The 25,802-nt window shown below is 34.9% G+C and overlaps 1 protein-coding gene across 2 annotated transcripts in view; it reads right to left on the reverse strand.

Moving 5' to 3' along the window:
* Positions 1–8,841: 8,841 nt before the first annotated feature.
* LOC121408571 (F-box/LRR-repeat protein 21-like) overlaps positions 8,842–25,802 on the reverse strand; it is a 30,601-nt gene continuing 13,640 nt past the window's right edge. For both annotated transcript variants that reach the window (XM_041600087.1, XM_041600094.1), the window contains exons 3-6: positions 18,106–18,326; positions 12,938–13,206; positions 11,248–11,527; positions 8,842–10,689 (exon numbers count right to left, since the gene is read on the reverse strand). In XM_041600087.1, coding sequence (XP_041456021.1) covers positions 10,034–10,689; positions 11,248–11,527; positions 12,938–13,206; positions 18,106–18,301 — 1,401 coding nt within the window. In that variant the 5' untranslated portion in view covers positions 18,302–18,326 and the 3' untranslated portion in view covers positions 8,842–10,033. The remainder of the gene's footprint in view (positions 10,690–11,247; positions 11,528–12,937; positions 13,207–18,105; positions 18,327–25,802) is intronic.

Below are 25,802 nucleotides of genomic sequence, written 5' to 3' on the forward strand. Positions count from 1 at the left end.
ATGGGTCACACTTATGAAATTTATGCAACAAAGATAAAACTCATATATCATGTATATATTTGAACTCATATTTTTATATGTATGAGATGTATGGTATTGTATTTAATTTATGCATTGTAATTAAATTATGTATTGTAGAGATTATTTACTTATATGTTTGCATTGATATTAATGAATTAAATACATTTCTGAGCTATAAATCTTTAGTCAGTGTATCTTATTTCATTTGCGGAAATTGCAAATTTTTGATTTTTTTTTCGAACTGGTATGAAATTAAGAGAAGTAGAGACGCAGACCAAGCTAAAAGTGAAATTGACAAATGGTAAAATATATAAGCAACATTATACAACAATGTAAGTTTAATGCATAATTACTCTGGACAGCTGAGTATTTTGGTTTAGAATAATTGAAATTAATGGTTTCTACAATAGGCTTTATCATGCTTCTTAACGGCCTGAATTATGTGATATCAGGTTGTTATTCCCTAGTTGTGGGTATGAAAAGGATTACTTTTTTGATTTCCAGGATTTTTTTTGACAATTATCCAGTTCGCAGATGGATGAAAACCTTGAACTCTTTGCAATGTTTTTTTCTGTGATTTCTTTGTTTGGCTCTTATTGGGCCTGAATTTAAAAAGAAAAATTGTTACACAATAAAATATGCCAAAAACTAGATTTCATTAATTCCATCTTGCAGGAAAAGAAATTTGTGATAGAAATTAAAAAAAAAATCACCCAGTTTTTCTGGGTACAGACCTATTGAATCACAACGCTTCTAACAAAACATGATGTCACGATCTTGAGCCCAGTGAAAGAGCCTATTTTAGAAGCACGATAATTGAAGCTACATGTTGTAACGGAAATACTCGGCTGAACACTCAGACACTCAGCTAAACCTCCCTTTTCTCCCGCCACAGACTCTTCTACCTCCCCATGTACATGTACTGTTCTCCCTCCTTGATATAAGGGGGGGGGGGTGTTTTATCAATATTGTCTCCTGTTTTTTACCTCTCCTCGCACAAGCATACACACACTGTTCTCTTCTTCCTGAGGCCTACTTTCTCCATTTCTCTCTCTCACACACACCCATCCACCCACTCTTTATACCCTCCACTCTGTCTCCCCATCTCTTTCCCTCTCCACTCCCCTCTTTCTTCGTCTTCCACTACCTTTCATCTTAATGTTCCTTTCTATCACAATCACAACTGGGCCTGCAACCAGCAACGTCAACATCTAAAATACATATTTTTTACAATATTTTCCAGATGTAATGTATAATCAATGAAAGAGAACAATGGAAGATTTGAAGTTCAATTGGGTTTACTTTTACACTAGTCATAGCACCAAACTATTAATGATGTTATTTGTTTATATCATTTTATTAATCATCAGGTGTAGATATCAAAGGAACACAGTCTGATATTATACAATTAATGCACATTTATGAGTGTGTTATGACGATGCAGCACACTCGAGGGTATTTACAATTATGCGAAAGCAAGAGGCGCTTGCGCCGAGTGCTTTTGCATAATATTGTGAATGCCCGAGAGTTGCTCGCATCGTCACTAACATCACGAATCTTAAAATGTGCATTAATTGTTTTATAAAACGGGTCGGCAAAAAGAATTTTTCATGGAAATCTTGTTCAAATCCCTCCAACTTGTGTACGATCGCACAGACGAAGAGATCACAAGACTATCAATTATGACATCACAGGCGTATCTACTATGCGCGCCTAAGTAAGCGCATGAAAATCCTAGCCATCCTCTTTTACTGAATGCGTATCAGTTTTTACGTGCTATTGGAACTAATGCTGCACAAAAATTGCATAGTGCTGCACAAAAAATGCACAGTGCTGCACGAAAAATGCACGACTGGAAGGTTGCGCATAATTAAAGCATGAACACGTGACTTGAATACGCACTCACCATTGGCTACATCCTTGAACCCGTTTTATAAATCAATATAAAAACCAACACTGAACTTCAAATCAACCCTTGAACTTGCAACAAACACACTAAAACTAAGGTTTGACTTCAATATTGGGAGAGCAGGGAAGGTTTATCATCAGGGAAGCATTTCATGAAATGACTTGTCAGACATTTTATCCGACAAGTCCTGTCATATCCGACAGTTACCATAGTAACAGTGCCTCTCGGCCAATCAGATTCAAGGAAAGTTGTCAGATCTGACAACTTGTCGGACAAAAATGTTGATGAAACACTCCCCAGAACTGCCAACTCACACACAATCCCTATCCCACTTCTGGGGTGAAAGCACTTACACAACACCTGACAAAACACTCAACACACTCTAGTTCACAATTATATGAAGTATATTTGAACCAGAATTCTTCATAAAAAACATTTTTCATGATAGTGCTGCCAAATTCCACTGAAGGCCATTACACATTTTAACTCGCAAATATGATACAAGATATAATATTACACTCATGTAGACATCCAAGTAAAACCACTCAAAAGACAAAACTATGAACTAAGCACAAAGTGCATTCAACAGGTGTACAAAAATATAATTCACAACTGCTTTCCTGCATATAAAGGTGCATACAGGTATCCCACACATGTTTCTGTCTGTATACTGTAAGAATAAATCAAGCAACTGAATATTAGCCAGCGCTTCAGATCTGTCTATAATAATTGCCCCTAGATAGTAAACTTTAAAAATAGGAGCTTTTTTTACAAAACAAAATTCTTTACTTCCATTGGCTTGAGTAAATGACATAATGTAATAATGAGTGCATATCTGTTCACTTTTTCCAATTCAAATTTTGAAAATATCTTCACATCAAACTAACAAGGATAAATGGAATACTGATTACATACAATTTAAATAAATATAGAATCCTCTATTCAATCTAAAAGTTGCATCTTTTGCTCAAATAAAAAGTTGATTTTTTATTTCAATCAATGAAAAAAAAAGCATAACACTAAACATTTCATCAATATTAAGGTTGTATATTTAGGTGCATGGCTGGGTTTAGGCATTATTAGCATTAAATGGCTGGAGAGCAAGACTAGCACTACAGATGAACACTATTTTCACCACAAAGTATGGTCTCAAGACTAGTATACAAAAGGTTCTAGGCTAAAATACTGCATACATGCCTATCCCTTTTTTCTTTGATAGTTGGCGACATTGGCACTTATTTTGGCAATGAAAACTCTCCCGTATGAACAGGGTCTGTACATGTAAATAGACCGCATGCGTGATATGCCGAAAGTGTCACACACTCACTTTCTCTTTTGCATTTTATTACATATGGAATATCAACTTCATGTATTCACATTTTTTGTTTGCGGCCCCATGGAAATTTTAAAATCATATTTATAACAATCTGGTGTGGTTTGGTTAATGTCTTCTTTATCATACAAAGACTGGAAATATATCAATCTAGAAATTCAAATTTGTTTACTTGAAATGATAAAATAAGAATGAAACGAGTTAGAGTGGATGACATCATCAGCTTCCTCATATTCTTGAGGACGTGTACTCAGTTATATTGTGAAATAATAACTTTGTTTTTTAATTCAATTTCAGCATTATGCTTGTATGATTTTAACATTAGACATGCTTCAGAACTTCAAATCAATTTTTTTTCTAGATAACTTGGCCTTTGAATTCTAGCCCGGTCAATACTCTACATTACATGTAAGTAGTCCACATTTAAGTGAGAAGCTAGAATCATAACACAACTTTCTTGAATAAGAGGAAACTTCATAGACATGTAACTTGAGTACACAGCAATTGTTTGTTTTAACACACTGCTTATAATCAATAATATGTCAACAGTTTGTGCAACTGTACTGGCCACAAAGAGACATTGTTAGTGGTAACAGAGGCATCTGTTTTAACTGGTAATGTCCAAGTAATGCCTTATGTCATATTTACATGTTGGATCAACGTTTGACTCACAATCAACAGATGTGACTGGACCTACTGCTAAAGCTCTGTTGGCACGAAAAACATTTCTATGTGGCCTGTACAGGATGATAGGGCCAAATAAGAATCAAAGTCTAACTTGATGCCTATACATTTGATCTTCAGAACAGTTTCTTCGGAAAAAATAAATCAAAGAAAATGTATATAAAAGGGAGTTAAAAGCATCAGAGCTCATGATAGACTTGCCTAATTAATACAAAGTAAGATATCACATTGATTCATCTCCATGCAAACTGGTTCTACTATCAATGATACAGTAATTGCTCACAACAGCACGTACGTGAATCCCTCCAACTCAGTGTAAAAAGTGGGCGGAGCTAAATCGGATTTTCGCGCCTAGCAACCCCGTTAGCAACGCATGTAAGCATCGTTCTGCTCACTCTCCATAATGTCTGCGATATTAAAATCCTAAAAACCAATAGAATCCTTAAAATTTAGTAAGGCTATGAATGTTTATCATTAACATTGACTATCGGTGTACAAACTCATACCGAATTTACCAGCAAGTGATGGTTATATTACGAATTATCAGCAATTTTAATGAGTGATACAAAGTGCCAAAATTTATGAGAATATAGTGTAAATTTTGTATAGCATTTCAAAATCCTTAATTTAAATATTTTCATAATTTTTCATTGCTTTAAAAAACATCTTATCACATTTAGTATAATTTTCCCGAACTGATAACGTTGATAGATTACTGTTTCTCGGCTTTATGAGGAAATGGCAGGCCTTCAAAATCAGGTTAATTTTTGTTATATTTCTAAAAGAAAATTGTTAGATTCGAACTACTATACCAACTGTTTGCCAGAAGGAGGGTTATCATCTCATAATGTTGTGTAAATGATACATTACAATATATTTTAGGAGTGTAGTAATCCATGTTAGATAACATTTTTTTAGGATGAGTTTCGTAATGAAGAGAAAAATCAAGTTCATTCTTAGCACGCGAGCCGCAGAACGATAATTTTTAGCGCGCGCAGACATGGCTGATCCCCTGGTGTGTCGCGCGGGATTATCTAGTCCCATACTGGTGTCGGGTGGTATATTCCACGTACCTTGTCCCCTTACAGTGACCACTGTAGAGTTATATAGTGCTTCATTTTGATACTCAATCTGTGAAATACCGATATCGAAAAATGCTCGGAATATACCTGACACATATTAATGATTTTATTTTCGAGAATTATTATTTCTTTCCTGCATGAATTACAAAACGTCAATCTTATAGGTCAAGAATCATGATAGAAATTGTCAAGATTTGGAAAATATCATGTTAAGTTTGTCCAATGTCATCAGTATCTCACTGTATGTTAAACAGAAAATATAGAACAACTGTATTTTTTGTAAATTCCACGGCCGCCTCACGAACTTAAAGAGATGGTATATACAGAAGAAGAGGAAGGGCCGGGAGCCGGGTTCAGGTGTCTCAAGCGGATCGGGAGAAAGGGGGGGGGGGGTCCTTTTCCCACTCTCTTTCAAATAACCTTATTTTCTAATATTAATTCCTGTTGTTTATCGTGGAATTTTACCTTTTATCATAATTATAATTCTATACAATATGAGGATCCTACTATAAGTTTTCAAGCTGTCCTGTTCAAGATTACTGATTTTTTTCTGCGGGTCCCATTAGCCCCTTTTTCATCAATCATCTTCTCGGTGTCTCTGCTACCAAGATTGACTAGGGAGTGGAGGGAGGGGGGGGGGGCATAAGTTATCATCACTCACTTTCGCCCCAGACAAGTGCCTGTTTGATATATTTTATTGCAAGAGCTTCTCTTTTCCTCCTATCTCCCTGTTCTCTCTTTTTTTTTGTGTTTGTGACATTTTATATCTCAAAGATCAGCTCTCCCAATCTAAATTTCAACCGTCTCATATTATTCCTTCCCTTCTGTTATGGTCAAGCTCTCCTCCAATAAAACTAACCTATTAATATTTGCCCCTCTTATTTCTACCGGCCTGCAATCTCATTTTGGTCCTTTTCAGTATCCCTCATCGACCCCTCCCCATTGCAACTCACCATTATTTTAAGTCATTATCACGAGAGCATGGATAGGAAGATCTATAAAATTGCTATTACTTTGATTTTAAAATAATTTGAGTACCCCCCCCCCCCCCCGGCGGCCATGCACGTCGGTTTCATATGTCGCATGATGGTATAGGTGGCCGTGGAATTTACAAAATATACTCTTGTTCTATATTTTCTGTTTAACATATACCTTGAGATACTGATGACATTGGGCAAACTTAACAAGATATTTCCCAAACCTTGATAATGTTGTAATTTTATACAGTCAATGTTACACATTCTTGACACTAGGCAGTTTGACTTTTTTGTAGTTCAGGAAAGAAATAATAATTACCGAAAATGAAATAATTTATGTGTCAGGTATATTCCAAGCATTTTTAGATATCGGTAAACTATTAATTTCACAGATTGAGTATCAAAATTAAACACTAAAACTGCACAGTGGTCATCGCAAGGGGAAAAGGTACGTGGAATATACAACCCGACGCGGTATCGGACTGGATAATCCGAACGGACAGTCAGGGCGATCAGCCCTGACTGCACACGCTAAAATTTATTATTCTGCGGCTCGCGTGCTAAGAATGAACCTAATTTTTCTCTTCATTACGAAACTCATACTGAAAAATGTTATCCAACATGGACTGCTACACTCGTAAGTTTTATTGTTATGTATCATTTTCACAACATTATGAGATGATAACCCTTCTTCGGGAGAACAATGGTATAGTAGCTCGAATCTAACGATTTTCTTTTAGAAATATAACAAAAATTAACCTATTTCGAAAGCCCGACATTCCATTTTAAGCGATGGAGAAAATAGCCTACCAACGTTATCAGTTCGGGAAAATTATAGTTTAAGTAATAAGATGTTTTTTAAAACAATGAAAAATTGTGAAGATATTGAAAATAACGATTTTGAAATGCTATATGAAATTTACGCTATATTTTCATAAATTTTGGCATATTGTATCACTCATCAAAATTACTGGTAATTCGAAATCTTATCCACACTTGCTTGTAAATCTGATATAGGTTGATACACTGATAGTCAATGTAAATGATAAGTATTCATAGCCTTACTAAATTTTAACGATTCCATTAGTTTTTAGGATTTTAATATCGCATACATTTTGGAGAGTGAGCAAGACGGTGCTCACATGCGTCGCTAACAAGATTGCTTGGCGACCTACCGCGAGAGGGCTTTTATAATGGCGGGCTCCACTGAGTTGATACATAGCCTATAGGTAGTTCACGTACGTGACAGATGTTGAACCCACTGATTTAATGTCTAGGGGCATGGATTTATTGTTTGTAAACATCTTTTGCTGTAAGAAAAGACAATGACATCACTAATCTTGTAAACTATTGAACAAAATATGAAGTACATTTACACACATGTCTGCGTATAATTCATCATACAATGGTTGCTAGTGGCATAGTAAACATACTCATTGATGTCCAAGTGCATGGATTTCTTGTTTGTAAACAGCCGTCTGACTGCAACAAAGAATATGACATCATCAATCTGGTATTAATTGACATGATATCACAAATTATAAATGAAAACACAAAAGTATGTATGCCACTAGACTTCGCTTTAACTCAATTTTTGGTATACTTCCCATATGTGTCACATGATAATAGATTGATAGTATATAGATTTGAGGGATGGTCTTTGTGAAATATTTTATATGTAAAGAATACACATGACTAAACAATGCAGAACAAACATCACATCACAGATCTCTACATGTACATATATACATACATGGGTGCACATAATTGTCTTTATACATGTATATATTTGTTTAGAACCATCCTTACATGGGCATACATAAGAAAAGCACATGAAGTACAAATACATTCATTACAGGTATACACTATGAAATGTACAAAAATAGTATGTCAGAGATGATGATCGGCATTTTTTGGTGGGGAGTAACATGTATAGTGAAACTGCAAAGCCAAATCATCACACATTTTACATATTTTAGTGCCTCATATTATTTACAGGAGAGTATCAATCTTACAAGCTACTATGCTTTGAAAGATGTGAAAAAACAAAGTGCACTTTTGAACCTTTATTAATGCTCAATCATATAGAATACATCATGTGAAACAAAAAGCACAATGTTGGGGAGTAGTATTAAATCTGCACAAATTTACCAAATAGTTTACATCTAATAGATTAAGGTCTAAGGCTTACAGTACTCCTTAGATTGTCAATGTTCTCGACCCCAAAGGTGAAGTGTAAACACTTTTAAGAATATATGTGTATTAATTCCAACAGTATTAAGCATTGCTTCATTTACTTCTGGAATTTCTGTATAATTCAATTTTTGCCTACATGCCTGATCTCCCTTTATTTAAATATAAATACAATCATAAATATAAACTTTTTTTTGAATTGTGTTATCTTACAATAATACCATACATTCAAATGATTAATTTGGTTCATTTCATGTTCTTTCAAACATGATGTACATGTAGCCTCATATGAACATGACACAATGAAGACTGGTAAAATTTTGTGTACAAAGTTAATGGGAGAGGTGGCATCAAATAAAATGGAAATGCTTTGGAGAACAAAGCGAACTACACGACATAGCTTACGCAGAGCATAATGTATAAGTAACCAACATCATGACTATGACATAACAACTGACACCTTCAATTCAAAAAGGCAATACTGATACACTTCTCTATTATCATAAAGAAAGGCTGTACATGATTATGTACGTCACTAGTACAAGTAACCAATACCAAGAAAAGTTTATCACTGAACATGTATCTAAGAGGGGGGGGGGCAAATTCTGACAAATGGTCTATTTCATGATTTTAAGAAAAGGAGAAAAGTGTTCTATCCTAGAATTATACCTTACTGCAGAGTCGTGGTCTAGTGGTTATGACTCTCGTCTTTCAATCTGAGGGACATGGGTTTGATTCCCAGCCATGGTCAGTTTTCCTTCAGCAGCAAGAAATTTACCCACATTGTGCTGCACTCAGCCTACATGTAGGTGAATGGGTGCCCGAAATGAAGAAATACCTTGGACGCCAGAGCGCCTAAGGGCAGCGCGGCTATAGTCGGGGTAATAGCAGCACTTTGTATCCTTGGGCAAAAAATCCAGCTATTACTATTATTCATTACAGGTGTAAATGTATACTCATTTGTACTCTTTATTTGGAAATTCATATTTAACTCATGGAGAGTACAATTTATCAAGCACAAAAGACATTCAAAAAGCTGATATGCATAAAAGATTTTTCTGAAAAACATTTTTCTTGGTAATTGAATTACAATATAATATTCATGTGGGGATAACATATTTCTTTCTTATCAGTGCAAGTGTAATAAAGATGTTCACACAGATGATCTTGAAACTTTCTGAATAACAAAATAAATTACATTCCTTAATTTCACAGTTTAAATTTATATATAATATATAACATATATATGTATTTCTGTACAGAATGGCAGTCAACTTATGTACATAAATCCATGCTGTTATGGCATAACTTTATCAATACTTTACACAATCAGTCATGCAAGATGAAACCCAGAGACTGCTGTAAATTCTCATTGCCATATAATTGATACAGAAGCAACCACATTCCTCATGGCAATACATTAATATATAAATATATCTTATGCCAACTTTTAGTTGCATGCTCCCTATTAGATTTTACACAAGTAGGAACAAATCATACCGGAAACCATGGGAACTGGTGATGATTTACCCTCTGAAATATGTTAATAATGATTCTTTAGAAGATCTAAGCATTTGCTTTTTATCACAAATATGATCATATAAAATAACCTCACACATCTATAGATGGAGGTTAAAAAAGATAAGGTCATTAGTCTTCAATGAGAATAATCAGTTCTTTTCCATGACATACCTCTTGGAAGATCTAGAAGCTAATCTAGCAATTCTAGAAAGACACCTGATCATTCATGTGAGGCCACATTGACGATCATAATGTTCATATTGATTCTTTTTCAATTTTTAAAAAGTCCAGTACGGCTTTTAAAGTTAAGAGTTTATTCATTCCAGAACGGCATGCACTCTGCACTCCAGGTCCTGCCCAGGTACTGGCATACCTCGCTAGTCATTGTGTCAAGGTCGTATTCATCATCTTCAAAGACCACTTCTTCTCTGACAAAGAACTCTGTCAGCCTCTCACCGCAGAGCCTTGCTACCTTCACCAGACATGAACAAGAAACCTCACACTCACCAAGACCAAGGGAATGAAGTTCCTTGCATTTACGAGCGATTGTAACGATTGGTTCGTCAAGAGGTTGATTACCATTAGCACAGATCACCAGCTCTTGCAGCTTGGGGCAGTTCTCACCCATGCGAATCAGGACATCTCTGGACACAGAACGCCCAAAGTAGACATGCGTGGCAGGTGTCACATAGGTGAAGAAGGGTGTGAAATCTGTGTCTCGAAGCACATAGAAGCACATTGAGACGATGGTGCTAGGAGAATGGCTGGCGAGGGCGTCCCAGCTCTGTTTCTTGATGACATGATGCTGCATTGGTGTGTCATTGTTCTCACAGATGACATTAACACATAGGTGCTTCAACTTGACATGTTCCTCCCTTGATAGAGCTAGTAGTAAGCTGTCACTCACATGGACGTAGTTTATATTCAGCTCATGCAGCTGTCTACATGTGTCTGCAACATGGAGCATGCCTGAAACAAAACAAAACATATAAAACTTTTATCATCTCAAAGAATTACTTCTATTCCATTAGATTACATGTACATCAAAATAGAACAAAAATCAATCCAATCTCATTGTATTTTAATGTTGATATTTCAAGACACTTTATATACACTCTGAATGAACCAATCATACATTGCTTGACAAATAATGCCATGATTCTTTTTCATATACAGTCATTACAAAATTTTAGTATTTTATGGGAAGAAATAAAGAGGGTATGAAATATCTTATTTAAAATCCAATCTACAATATAGCAGCGCACAGAGAAAAATTGGCCAGATAGTATTTTCTTTTTAAATGTGAGTCCCTCTCCACTTTTTATAAGAAATTTAATCTGACTCTGATACCATGAATTTCCATTCTTTGTTGTTTCTTTCATTACTTTAAATTCAGGCAGATAAATTGGAAAAATTCAAATGAGAGAAAAGGAATTTAAAGATTAATAAGAAAGAGATAATAGTTGTTTTTTATCAAAATGGTCAGATGTCTATAAAAGAGATATCAGGATTGGATGAGATTCTAACCTTTGGAGGAGACGAGTGGACAGCTTGCTATCTTAAGGAGCATAAGAGAGTCTTTGTTTGAGATGGCCATATTCTCGAGCCATGGATCATCAACAGGTGTCTCGTCCAAGGCTAGAGATGACAAGGTGGGTGAATTGACCAGTACAACGGTCAATGGAGTTAGAAGCTTGACAGGATTGACCAAATGAAAGCTAGGTCTGGCCGTTAACATCAATTCTAGGGTCTTGAGAGAACAGTTGACCAGCTGAGATAAGATATCACATGCTGCTTCCGCTGACGCCTACGTAGGAAAAAAAGAGTGGAGTTGCAAAAGATGAAAATGATGACTTATAGTCACAGTGTGAAAAACTTTCATTTGAAATGTTTTTGATAGCATAAATATAAGACACACATTGTTTATTAGTAATAGTTTTCTTGATATATTAAAGAAATCATATTTCATGATACTAACTATGTGCATTTCAAGTACTTTGTTGGTGTTCTTGACAGTGTGATAATGGTTACTGACAAAGCTCAAATACATGCAAAAGTCAGAGACGATACTGATCAGGCTCAACACCAGATGATGTCACACCTCTGCCAATGATCTTAACTTCATGCAAGCAGTTGTGACAATAAAGAGAAATTACAATAAAATGTCTTTGTAACGAATGTAATGTCTGAAATCAGCTTCAAGAAACCAAATAAGTCCATTTTAAATCCTATTCAAATTCATCATTTCTTTGCATTTGTCTTTGTAGAAGTGTATTTAAATATAATATTTTCATTCTGTTCATGGGCTTCAAACAAAAGCACTGAAATCAAACTCGAAATCACAATTTTTTCCAATTTCTGGAGGCTGGTGTTGGTGAATGAGGAAATTGCACGAGAATGTCAACACCAGCTGAAATGCTCAGACTAAGGAAACTTGTCAAAAGCCTGTGCCGCGTACATTAGCAAGAATCCAGCTTCAGTATGTACAAAGATAATGTGTGTCTTTTCATAGTGGCTTTCCTGCACTCCCCATTTTTTGTCCATAATGAAGTGCAAAAATTGAGAATGAAAGGCGGCTTGCAGGGTTCCTGCACAAAACATGCAGCTCTGACTTTTAACAAGGTAACTAACAGAGAGCCTACACAACATATTCACGGTTTCAATCCAAACATTAGCCTCATTTCAAGTAGATGTTATTAAAGCTGGTGTTGGTCTTGCTATAACACAAATACTTTTTTTTTAATGACCCAATGTACGTCTAGAGCAAGCTGCATTCTGAAAACAAAACTAATCAGAATTTTCACTTGAATAGAAAAACTGTCCCTGAACAAGAAACGCTAAATAAAAACAACACTAAACCTGAAACCTACAAGACAACCAAAAGTAAAACTGAGGTTCAGCTCTTGTCCTGTGAATTGTACATTGGGCACATTAAACTTTAGTCTGAACAACTCGGCCTCTTTTCATTTAATACTAATCTCATTTCGACATAGACAGCACATTGGGGAATGTAGAAAAACTGTTGGGAAAGCAGCTTTAAAAGACGCTGGGTGGGATCCCTGTTAAAAACATTTTTTCCTTAATATTCCTACCATTTCAACATAGACAGCAAGCACATTGGGGAATGCAAGAGAGCTGCTGGAAAAGCTACTGCAAAAGACGCTGAGCGGGATCCCTGCTAATAGATGACAATGCATAGAACTTTGCTTTAACTGACCTGATGACTATCTACTTTAATGGTGACATATTTCAGGTGCTTAGCATACTGTTGGATGACCTGCTTCACCAATCTGGGCGGAGTAGACTTGATGTAAGATGTCGACTCTTGCGTAAACTCAAACTCAAATTTATGCCAGAGTTCCGGTAGCTTGTAGATGTCATGCCAGTGTTTGCAGACGCTCGAAGCCCTCGCTCGGTCTAAGAACGACAGGTTCTTGTAGATCTTGATAAGCACCACATCAGGGATGTTGCTCCAAGTTAGTTGACCTGAAAATTCAGTGCAATGAAATAGCATTAACAGCACTTTACAGTATATATTTGAATATTGATATCATTTGAGCAGGGTTTTATTTCGGGAACGCAACATTTGCTCCTGCACGATTGCTCTAGGCTTAATTGTCTAATATGTAGGGTTAGGGTTGCATAAGGGTTTTATGTTAGGTTTAGGGTAGGATATAGTGTTAAACCCAGGGTTGAAGTTGGTAATTTGATTAGTGTGTGGAATTTAGTTCGATTCAGCACCGTAATACCTTTCCTTCTCCATAATATCCTTTTTTACAATTTATCATCATGATTTCTTTTTAAATTGGATTGTTTTTAATCAATACAACATTAAAGTGACTTTTAGTTTTATACTGAATTATTGTATTTCATTAATAATTGTAGGCCTCCATCCAACACCTCATTTGCTCAATGGTCTGAAAAAAAATTCTCCATTCAAATGTTTGTTAATAATGGAAAGTTTTAATCTATAAAGATTGGACATCAACTTGAGCTCATAGAAATAAAACAAAAATGATAATCTGATTCAGCATCTACCATCCATGAAAGGGCTAGCTACCACTTGCATTTAACATCAAAATAAGAATTTTATGCAACACCATGGCATACCAAAAGTACAGGTACTTGCCTAAAGACTAGGATAAAACCACAGAAAATGTTTAGTAGATTCTGACTCGTATGCATAGTTTTTAATCATTAATTTCCCTTTACCCACTATCCAAATGTGATTTGTATTCTGAAAAGACAAGAGAATTAGCACTTCTTAAGAAGTATATTCAATCAAACATTAGCAGCCTAATATTGCATTAAAAAGAGGATTTGGTGATAGCAAATAACATTAAATACTAGTATTGATTTAATTAATTTGATGTATGCATCCCTGAACACAATATGGGCATGAAAGTGAGATTTAAAAACCACTGAATCTTAATAGGAGAGAGGGAGAGAGAGAGGAAGCGGTTGAGGGAGGAAGATATGGCACGGTGTTAGGGGGGTATGGAGACGTGGGTAGAGTCCCCCACAATTAAGATAGTTTTTCAATTTGAAGATCAAATTCATGCAATCTGCTGTATGTATATGTACATTTTCACTGGAATCCCATATTTACATTTATTTAATTTCACTAATTTCAAGGCTGTAAAAGGGGAGATACTATTAGCATGCATATAGAGTAAAAAAAAAAAAAGAGAATGCTTATTAACATGAATGTGTACACGTACATTACATACTCCAATCTCATCTGAAGGACAAACTCTTATGCAACTTTGCAAGTAAAGATATGAAATCCATGGAAAATAAAAACAAATCTTCATGCCTGACAACAATCACTGAATCAATGAATGCCATGTGCCCAAATAGCATTAATGATGGTAAAACTTGCACTTCAGGCTAAATATGCCAACAGGACGGTAACCACATATTAAAGATTCTATGGAATTTATTCATATTCACAAAAAGTGAAATTTTTAATTTCTATATTTTCTTAAAAAGGTGAAAATCCTGTACTGTATATCAGGGAGAGTTTGAGAAAAGGTCATTCCAAATCTCAAACTGATGGTACACCTTATGATTTATCATGCAATAATACATTAATTTATCTTTACAAATTGAGGCTGACGAAAGATAGCATAGATCTAATAGCTTCATGCTCTCATGAAAGGAAAAGGGAGGCACTTCTTCATGTTTTTCCCACTCAAAAGAATGCCTCAAATATATACTTTTTTTCCTGAATCCTTAATAGTCCTTACATATATCCAGGCAGCTGAAAATTATAGGTACTTTTTTTACAGGTAATTTTTCAAGCAAGCTGTACATACATGTATATGTGCATGTGGGTAAAGTACACAGTGCAACCATCGCAAATTCACATCGTATAATGCACTTTTGTAACCAAAGATAGTACATGTGAAAGACTTTGATAAACACATAGGTTCACAGACTTATAGATGCACAGACTAGATAGATAGATTAGATAGATAGATAGATAGATACAGATAGATTAGAGTTTTTATAAAGAATCATTTGGGAGATAGTAAAAAAAAAAAAAGTTGAACGCCTCTGGCAGTCTCCCCTGCATTACGCGATTCGATATAGCAGCAGTGCTGACTTTGAAAACAGCTACTGAATAATTATTCACAAAAGAAAACACTCATGTGATAATAAAATGCTATGTCCATTGACCCAAAATGATCTTTCACCATGATCATGTGACCTAAGATGTGTGCAAAACAATCATTTATACTTGATTACCCATATGTCTATGTTTCATGAACTAGATCCATAAACTTTTTATTAATTAAAATGCTGCCAATTCAACAAATACCCCCAGCATGACAAAAGTTCATTGACCCTAAATGACCTTTAACCTTGGTCATGTGACCTGAAACTTGCACAGGATGTTCAGTGATACTTGACTACTCTTATGTCTAAGTTTTATGAACTAGATCCATAAACTTTCAAAGTTTGATGGTAATTCAACAAATACCCCCAACATGGCCAAAAATTATTGACCCTAAATGACCTTTAACCTTGGTCATGTGACCTGAAACTCAGGCAGGATGTTCAATAACACTTGATTATCTATGTCCAAGTTTAAAGAACTAGGTCCATATACTTTCTAGGTTATGATGACATTTCAAAAACTTAACCTTGGTTAAGATCTTAATGTTGACGACACCGCCGTCGTCGTCGGAAAAGCGGCACCTATAGTCTCACTCTGCTATGCAGGCGAGAGAAAAAATCATTTGTTGCTATTTGTTCCGGGTACATGTATTTTGGTCGTATATTATTATTTCATTTTTTTTCACCTTTTTTATAGTGTCTTTGCCTATTCGAGATAACAAAAATTATTCCAAACTTCTCTGACAGATCATCTCTTTTGCTTTCTTTTCAAATTGTACTTCTAATGTGACTGATAAGTAGTGAAAGTTTATTACCCTCTCAAAATGTATCAAATATTTTGACTTTATGCAAAGAATTTTGGAACTGGATTGAACTTCTCTTTGTTAGTTGATTGTTGTGGAGTTTTTTTTATAGTCTGAACAGTTCTTACAAAAAGTCTGACTTTGATTTCAAAAGATTTCACCGGTGTGTTGGCTCAGTTGGTAGAGCGTCCGTCTCACAACCGGGAGGTCGGGGGTTCAAACCCCGGCCGCGTCAGACCAAAAGACGTTAAAAGATGGGAGTTGCTGCTACCCTGTTTGGCGTTCAACGATTTAAGGGAAAGAGCCTCGTCGATCTGGCGCTGCACAGCGGCTGCCGGGCCCACGATCAATTGGGCAAAGCAAATTTTCGGAGTATTTCATTTCATGTCTATTTCGAACAATAAAATTTGGATGGATTTTTTATAAAAGGTCTACATAATATATGGCAAACATACATGTATTGAACTACCCATTTGTGCATTTTTTGACTGACATTTCCTGATTCTATCATCAACACTAATTTTGTAATGCCCTGATATGCCGATTGCCGACCAGGGCTCCGTAACACAAAGGTTTGCGATGAATTTCAAATATGAAAGAACTGCATTTTTTGGTTCCCAGTCAGTACATGGTGCACATGCAACAATGATCTTGATTGGTCATTGGTATTTAGCGATTGATTGCAAACCTTTGTGTTACAGAACCCACATGCTTTTTTAACAGAGAAACCAAATTATATTTTAAAACTACAAAATTCATATTGGTGATACATGTAGGCCTATGCATCATGATTCATGATTAAAATGCACTTATTTTCACCTTCTCTGTATACAGAAATATACATCATTGGACATAGATTTATGAATTACATGTAGCTAGAAATTAAACAGAATGACAATTTGTTTTGATTAAAATATCAATAAAAATGTAAGTATGATAATAATGATAATAAATTCAGGGGCCAATTTCATATAACGAAATACTATTGTGGTTATTCAAAGTACATACCATAGTAAAAGGAACCAGCAGTCGATTAAAATCAACATACGTGCTGCTTTAATAACCCCCTTTTTCAGTTCTCTAGATACTCCGAATGACAAAAGTTCCATTCAGAAGCTGCCCCACCCCACTCACAAGACCCCCGTTACGAAACATCTTGGTTCCCTAGCCCTGCCAAAATTGTCCAGCACCGCATGCGAGAGCTGCACGCACGGCTTCATAACTCCCTCCGCTAGCAGCTCCATGCACCGCTAGCGCCCCATTAGTCTGCTGTGCAAACCCTTCACTCGAGTAAAGGGTCTGAATTGCAGCCTACTCAAGCCTTTGTTTGTTTTGTTTGCTTGAAATTTATTTCTGCGTTCCACATGTTCAACATAATACAACATAATCAATTATTACATAGATTTTACATATATATACATTTTAGACACACGTATCATTTACAATCTCTTTCTGAATATCAAAAAAGTATATGAAAAATATTATTTAACTAAATTTCAGAACGCAAGGAGACCGTCGTCATGAGCGACCTGCTTGAAGTTGACGACGACCTTTGTGTACTGAAGGCCCTCCTGAATTGAAACAGCAAGTTTTGTAAGTGTTAGTCTTTGCGTGGAGACACTCTTGTTGATCAAAGTTTCAATCAGGGTCTGTGCCTGCAGACTACGCCTTCATACATGTATACATGCTCAGCGCTAGCGAGCACCATACCTACTGTACCGCAATCCCGTTCCGTAGACTGTTTTTTACACCGCCGCCCGGTATATATTCAGTTCCCATACCCTGTATTGTACCCTTGTGGTCAGTTCCTTAGACCCCCATTTCAGGGTTTCGTGAGGCACACCCCCATCAAAATTTAAGTGCCTATCACCCCCCCCCCCCCCCGGAATATCACTGCATTGGATTGGATATCACAAGCATTTATAAAATAGACCTATTTAAAATAAGTAAAACTTCTTACAGTGGTTGGCTGAAGATGAAGCCAAATTCTTGTAGATGAGCCCTCTGATACATTGCTTCTTATCAGTAGTGGTTACTCTGGAGAAAGGTGTATAGATGACCTTCTTACTACTGATGGGTGGAGGAGGACCAACGATACAACTCATCGGGTCCTTGGCGGTAGTTACAGCTTTCATGAAAGGACTGCTGTAAGCCATGCCTCGATACTACACTACTCCAGTGCTGAAATGAAGCAAAGAAAAGAAAAAAAATGATTACACCGAGTGATGCAACAAGTATCTTCTCTTGAAGGGAAGCACAATTAATGAATGTTAAAGAGGAGGTTCACCCTGACTAAGTTTGTTGTAAAAATAGCAGAAAAAATAATTTAAAAAATAGTGAAGGCTTGAGGAAAAAATTTCAAAAATTATGAAAGTTACTAAAATCTTGATTTTTTGATCTGTGACACCATATACGAGCAGCTTCCCCATACATGTAATGTAATAAAGAAATGCACAAATTCCATTTTTGTAATGGTTCATGATGACTTTTTTTGGAGCGGGTGTGAAATGATTTGCCAATTATATACTGAAGGTACAATAGAAAGCCATTTTCAATTTTCTAAGAAAATAACATTTCATTGATTTTTTAACCTACGATACATGTATAGGAAAGTTAATCGCAGATGACATCATAGATCAAATAAATGAAATTCTAATGACTGTTTTATTCTTTGTTGGATTCTTCTCAAACCTTCTCCAATATCCCTTTATTTCAGTTATTTTCACAATAACATTTTGCCAGGGTTTACTCCTCCTTTAATACAGGGAGTAGCCAAGATAAAGCCAATTGCTTTTTGCTTCTCCCTCACATATACATCATCACTGATGTCTTCTTTTTTAGGGGGGTGGGGTATTTTGGTTATTTTTTTCCATTTGTACAATTCTTGAATTTATTATAATATTACCTACGGTATCTTTCAGACCACAACTGTCTTGAAGTAAAATGGATTAGTGACAATGTGATTTACAAAAAAAGCTTGCACTAAATGTCTGTACTCTGTGGTAAATAAAAAGCAAGGCGACTCTTTATACTGCAGTCACATTTTCCCTATTGCGACCATACATGTACAAAGACAGCTGTTTTATCCATTTTTATTCAAACCAAAAAATTGGTAAATGCTTAAACAGCTGTTTTTGTCTTGCCTATGAGTGTGACTGAGGTATAAAATTTTACTCCTAGGCCAGAAAATGGTTGATCTAGAGATTGAGATTGATTGACACTAATGAGGAATGAAGATACATCTCGGAAAAAAAAGGAAAGACAAAATTCCATCAAATAATATCAGAAGATGGGATATTGGTATATTCAAGGCTCGACATTAGCGGTGGCCCGGTGGCCCGGGGCCACCAAAAATTCATCTCGGGCAACCATTATTGAAAAAATGTTAAGTTTTGGTGGCCCGAATCGGGCAACCAATAATTTTCAAAGTAGCGCAATTTTTCTCCCGATTTGCATGCATTTATCAACTTTCTACAGTTCAAATTGCAAGTCAATTCGTCATGCGCCTTTTTTGTTAATCTACACACAAATACACACACACAAAGATTGCACAGTCATGACAGTATGTAGGCCTATGTCTGGCTGAGCTTTGCATGCGTGAAACCAGTGCAGCTGGCTGTGCGCTAGCAGACTATTCAGACTCAGGGAGCTGCGATGCGAAATGTTACTGCTAAGAAATCTTCCCCAGAACTTTGAAAATCTACGTCAAAGTCACATTTTAAACCAATGAAATGCCCTTCTACAGTCCATATTACTGAAACCTGATAATTTGCAAGCATTAAAAGGAGGAATTATGACCTCTCTTTTGACTCAAAAAGACCGATTTCCAAATGCATTAATACACATAGGTGAGTACATCACAGTCCCACATGTGCATTTGTATGTATGTTGATATTTGGTTTATTTTCAAAGCTTTTTTCTTTGTTTATAAATGACTTCTTAAACCACTCTTAAGGAAGTAAATACTTTGGGAAGGCATTTTATTGATATGAAATGTGAATTTTTCCATCATTTTGTCAAATATAGGGAAGGAATTTTCTCACTGTTTTTTTCCAGATAACTTGCCGTTTTCTTATTTTTTTCTGTCATTTTTTTTAAGTGATAAAACCATTTATACCCCTTCCCATTGAATATGCCTGATTAAAGAACATGTTTCTACTGAATAATAATAATTTCCCCCATTTTTTCTGATAATTTTGTCTTATTCATTTTTCTTACATTTTCTTTTGTTTTTTTTCTCAATTTTTTTTTCTTCATTTTTTATTTGTATATTTCACTTATTCATTTTTACAATTTTTTTTTCAATATACTATTCTAAAAATTATTTTTGTTTATTTCCCCCTTTTATACATTGTTCTAATTCTGCAGCATATTTTCTGTGATTTTCTCCTGCTATAATATGCTGGAAAAGAGAAAATAAACTGGATTTGGGGCCTGCATAATCTAGGTTTTACGATCAAAAAGGAAGGAAAATCATTGTTTTGTAAATCAATCTGAGTTTGCTTTATGCACTATTTATTTACTTTACCATTATGAGTGTGTGTCTATACGGAGATTAAAAGTCCACACATCCTGGGAGCAATACAATTCTTTTATTCTCTTTCAATCATTTCATATTCACAATGATAGAACAATTTATATATTACCACAAAATAAGCAAAGTAAAATAACAGCAAGCACGATTTACATACAAGATGTACAAAGAATAGTGGTACGTGGTAGTGACTGCAGAATATTTCAGTTTGTTTTATTCATTTTTAATTAATGTTTTTCTTTATATTTTTCGGGCCACCAAACTTTACTAATGGGCCACCAAAAAAAATTATTTGAAGGTTTTGGTGGCCCGAACGGGCCACCACCAAAAAAAGTTAATGTGGAGCCTTGGTATATTCCATGAAAATCCTTTCAGCTACTCAATTTCTGCTGCTGGTCAACGTTCCTATCATATGACATGGCAATCCTCACAATCACACATTCATTCTGATAATTACTATGGGGGATGGTATGCCCCACTGGTATCATGAAAGTAGGAGTCCATCCCAACAAATACTTGACTTTAATAAAAAGAGAAAAATCAAGCAAGCATACTGTAAGACTGAAAAATTTCATCAAAATCAGATAAGAAATCTATGTGATATTTTAAATTTTTGCTTCTTTTTTCTTTACTAAACAGCTGTATGCACAGCTAAAAAATATAGTAGGTGAAATCACTCACTATATTTTTTTTTATTGTTTGAAATTAGTAATATTTATCTTCCTCCTAATTTTCATGTGAAACAATGTTTTATTACTCCCTGAACAAATGTAATACCCATCATTATAACATTTTGAGGTTTTTATAATAAAGAGTGTCCTTATTGTCAAATGTTCAAATATTGAAATATTATAGTTCAAATGATAAAAGCAATAAAAAGATATAGACTTACCAATGGGTTGTGTATTTGAAAAAAAAACAAGCAAAACTTGAAAAGAGCATAACCTATTTTTTCTGCATCCGATTTTGAAGAAAATTTAAGTATAGGGGAAGGCGGGGTAAGTTGAGCATAGGGGCAAGTTGAGCCACCAGCCCCAGGCCAATAATGAATGAGTCAGACATTGTGGTGGTGTCATGTATTGATGACCCATAGCATAACCCCTAACCCCACCACATTGTTTCCAACTTTGAAACAAAAAGTAGTTTTTTAGAGGGAAAAATATCAATTTCAGCCAAAAAAGTAAAAAAGAGTGTGAAATAGATAAGTGCTTTATAAACACACACGTCTCTAAATATAATAAAGACATGATAACAACATTATTAGTCCAGGTATGGATCTTCATTCTTGTCATAGTCTTTTATATGATGGATGTATAATAAATGTGTGGATACAAAATTATCGCACTAAGTTCGGACTGGGGTAAGTTGAGCCAAACAGCATGGGGCAAGTTGAGCCATGGTAATTCCTATGGTAATGTATCTTAAAAAACAAACAAACCATATAAATCGATTGAAATGCAGGCTGAAACTTTGAGCAAATTTACATGACTGCTCTTTTCCTTTTACAGGATGTTAGTATTTATAGAGAATTAGCAAGTGAAAAGACTTTGAACAAAAAATTGACATGCTGGTTCTCCCCCATACATTTTGTACATAGTTTTTGTGGCTCAACTTACCCCAGAAGGTGGCTCAAACTTACCCCATATATGGGGCAAGTTGAGCCATTTGACATCGTTTTTTTCAAAGGTCACGATGACTTTCAGTGTGGGGATAGAAAGTTATATATAGGTGGAAAATATTTCAGAAGAATTAAATTTCAAGGCAAGGTACTTATTTCGACAAAATTATTAATCATATCAATTCTAACATGCAAAAAGCAAAAACTGTCACAACTTACCCCGCCTTCCCCTACTTTTAAGTATACAGTTACGTTCGTTTGATTCTAATTAATTCTTTTCTGGGTCAGACTGGACCTTTTAAAGAATTAGAATAGCCTTTTTATTTCAAAGTAAAACTTAAGCAAGACCAAGTTCTTTTTGACAGGGAACTTTTGGGTATCCTTTCTTCGAAAATCATTTTTCCTCACTCCTGCATGAAACTCATGAAAGAGTAATTATATTAGAACAGATATAAGATACTAAGCTTTACAATGATACATGTAGGTCATTTGTTGATTAAATTTATGGTTAAATTATAATGAACAATAATTATTGGTTTCATTTTTGTCAGACTCACATTTTATTTTTTTTTACCAAAATAGCATTAATTTCAATTCAGAGCTTTTTGTAAGTAAGGTTGGTCACATATAGGTTTTGAATTCCTCTTTGGCAGAGCTACCCTCTCAGTATACAGGTAAAATACTATTGACACGTGTCATACATGTATTTGTAATTGCACGTATTTTGCGGGGGAAAAAATAAATTGAACTGAAATGAGCTGAACACTTGTGACAAAAACATGTAACAACTCCAGCTTCTGATCACATCTAATGGAAGGGAATCAAGTTTCAATATGCTCAAGATCTTATCATCAACCACTTCTATTTCCAACGCCTACTTGTGACATATTCCTCTATAGAGCTAGCTAGCTCCCTAGATTCCTCAGAAACATGTATGTACATATAGGTAAATGTAGAACCAACTGATTACCATAAATTCTGGGCCAGAGGCATTTGCATCCCTACAGTGTACAAATGATTGCTGAATGAGATTCATGTATGTGGAAATTTTATTGTGCAAGTGTCTGAAACATAGTTATTTTTCCTTATTTTTTCCTGTTACCAGTAAACACAATTGTGTATGGAAATAGCAAAATAAATAAAGCCTAGGTCAGGACAATTAAGATGCAGATCATTCCAGTATTCTGACGAAACAATATATCAAACATGATAAAATGACAGATCTTCCAACATCAAAGATTAATGCAGATCGAACGAGACATGTTTTAAAATTATTTTTAGGTGCTAACGATACAAAATAAATTTTTGATACCCTAAAGGAATTATCCCTTACACTCCAAGAAGAAATGACGCATCTTCTAGACCTACATGTACATGTGCTCAGAGTATGGTCAGAATTAGGGCGGAGACAAAACGTTCCAACAGTGTTCAAACGACCATTAAAATTGTTAATCTATTTTGAATGTAAGAAAGAGCAGATATTCTTCATTTTACTGAGAATTTCAAGGAATGGAAAATAGATGGCCATTTCGGGGATTTAAAAAATGCAAAATATGAAATTTCAGCAACATTTGGTGAAGGTTTTTTTTTTTATCCCCGCTGGAAAACCACAAACTAGTACATCCATTTAATATCAACATTTTTTAAAGGTCAAGTCCACCTCAGAAAAATGTTGATTTGAATCAATAGAGAAAAATCAGACAAGCACAATGCTGACAATTTCATCAAAATCGGATGTAAAATAAGAAAGTTATGACATTTCAAAGTTTCGCCTATATCTAACAAAATAGTTACATGAATGAGCCAGTTACATCCAAATGAGAGAGTCGATGATGTCACTCACTCACTATTTCTTTTGTTTTTTATTGTTTGAATTATACAATATTTCAATTTTTACGAATTTGACGCTTAGGACCTCCTTGTCTGAAGCACAAAATGTTGAAATAATGGAATTCCACGTATTCAGGGAGGAATGAAACTTCATTTCACATGAAAATGACAAGAAAATAAAAATATTTCATACTTCATATAATAAAATACAAAAGACATAGTGAGTGAGTGATGTCATCAGTTGCTCATTTGCATATCGACCGAGATGTGCATACTGTTTTGTGAAATGAAGCAAAACTTTAAAATGCCATAACTTTTTATTTTACATCTGATTTTGATAAAATATTCAGTGTTATGCTTGTTGAGTTTTTCTCTTTTTATTCAAATCAAGTTTTTGTTGGGGTGGACTTACTCTGGTCTACATGTAGGCCTATCTGATATTTGCAGACCTTTTTGTCAAAATTTCAAAATTCTAAAAACAGAGAAAATTAGGTATCACTTGAAAGCTAAGACAATGACATGCATGAATCTGAAAGAAATAATTTCAAATAATGTATGGTTTCATTTTGGCAAGGCATTGAAGTCACCATAGCAACAAAATAGAATTTTCATTATTTTAAAGGTCAAGTTAACAACAAATTTTAAACCTTAAATACGTATGAGCTTTGAAATAATCAAAGTTGGATGTTGTCCTAGTTTTATTATTATGTAAGGTTTCTAAAAGATAAGTTAGGTTTTTTCTATTTTTCTTATATATTTTTTTAAACCAAATATATTAAAAGCAGGCACTTTCAAATGCACGTCCGACCCCTTTTCACATTCAATTTTTTTTCTTACAAGCTAAACAAAAGCAGACAAATTTCCCCAAAGTCAGATGCAAAGCAAGCTTGGTTTGATTAATACACACGAAGGTAGCTCACCACTAGTCCGGGATTTCAAGTTAAATGGGGGACGGACGTACAACTTTTTTGTACATCTGACCGCCTGTACGTCCGACTACTTTGCAACTTTTTTTTTATGAAGTTATCTTGCACTGCTTAGATGTTTTTTGCAAAATTTGAATATCATAACATCTTTTACTCAAATTAATTTTTCAATATCAAATACAAATTTCAATTTTATCTTAGTTTGACAATGACCTTTTTGTATTTTTTTTTTAACCCAACAAATACTGGGGGCAAAAATCACCTTTCATCTTTAACATTTTGCATGATAATACCATGATGTTACAAGGTAATATCGCTGTATAATTTTATGATTCTTTTCTTTGAAGTCTTGCACAAGTTTTGAGACCATTTTCACAAAAATACCACACATTTTATATGTAGATTTTCATATGATGATATCATCTACAAGAAATGATTTACTTGTGTTTTGCGTAAATATTCAATGGAAACCGTCTTCCTTCATCTCAAATTATCACTCAACTTCATGAATTTAGTGGTAATTATGATTGAATAATAGCCTGCATGAAATTAAAAAGAAAATCAAATAAGAAATATACAAATACATGAGAAATTCAATAAACAAAGAAGTTCCATATAAAAGAAGAAATAGTACCTTCCCCTCAATCTCAGGTACAGCAATTTCCCTCTATGGGAAAAAGATCTGCCCATTTGCTACATGTATAATGATAAATGCATGTTAAGACTATTCTACTTATGCCTATAGGGGT

The sequence above is a fragment of the Lytechinus variegatus genome, chromosome 1 (assembly GCF_018143015.1).
Source record: "Lytechinus variegatus isolate NC3 chromosome 1, Lvar_3.0, whole genome shotgun sequence".
Taxonomy (NCBI): Eukaryota; Metazoa; Echinodermata; class Echinoidea; order Temnopleuroida; family Toxopneustidae; genus Lytechinus; species Lytechinus variegatus.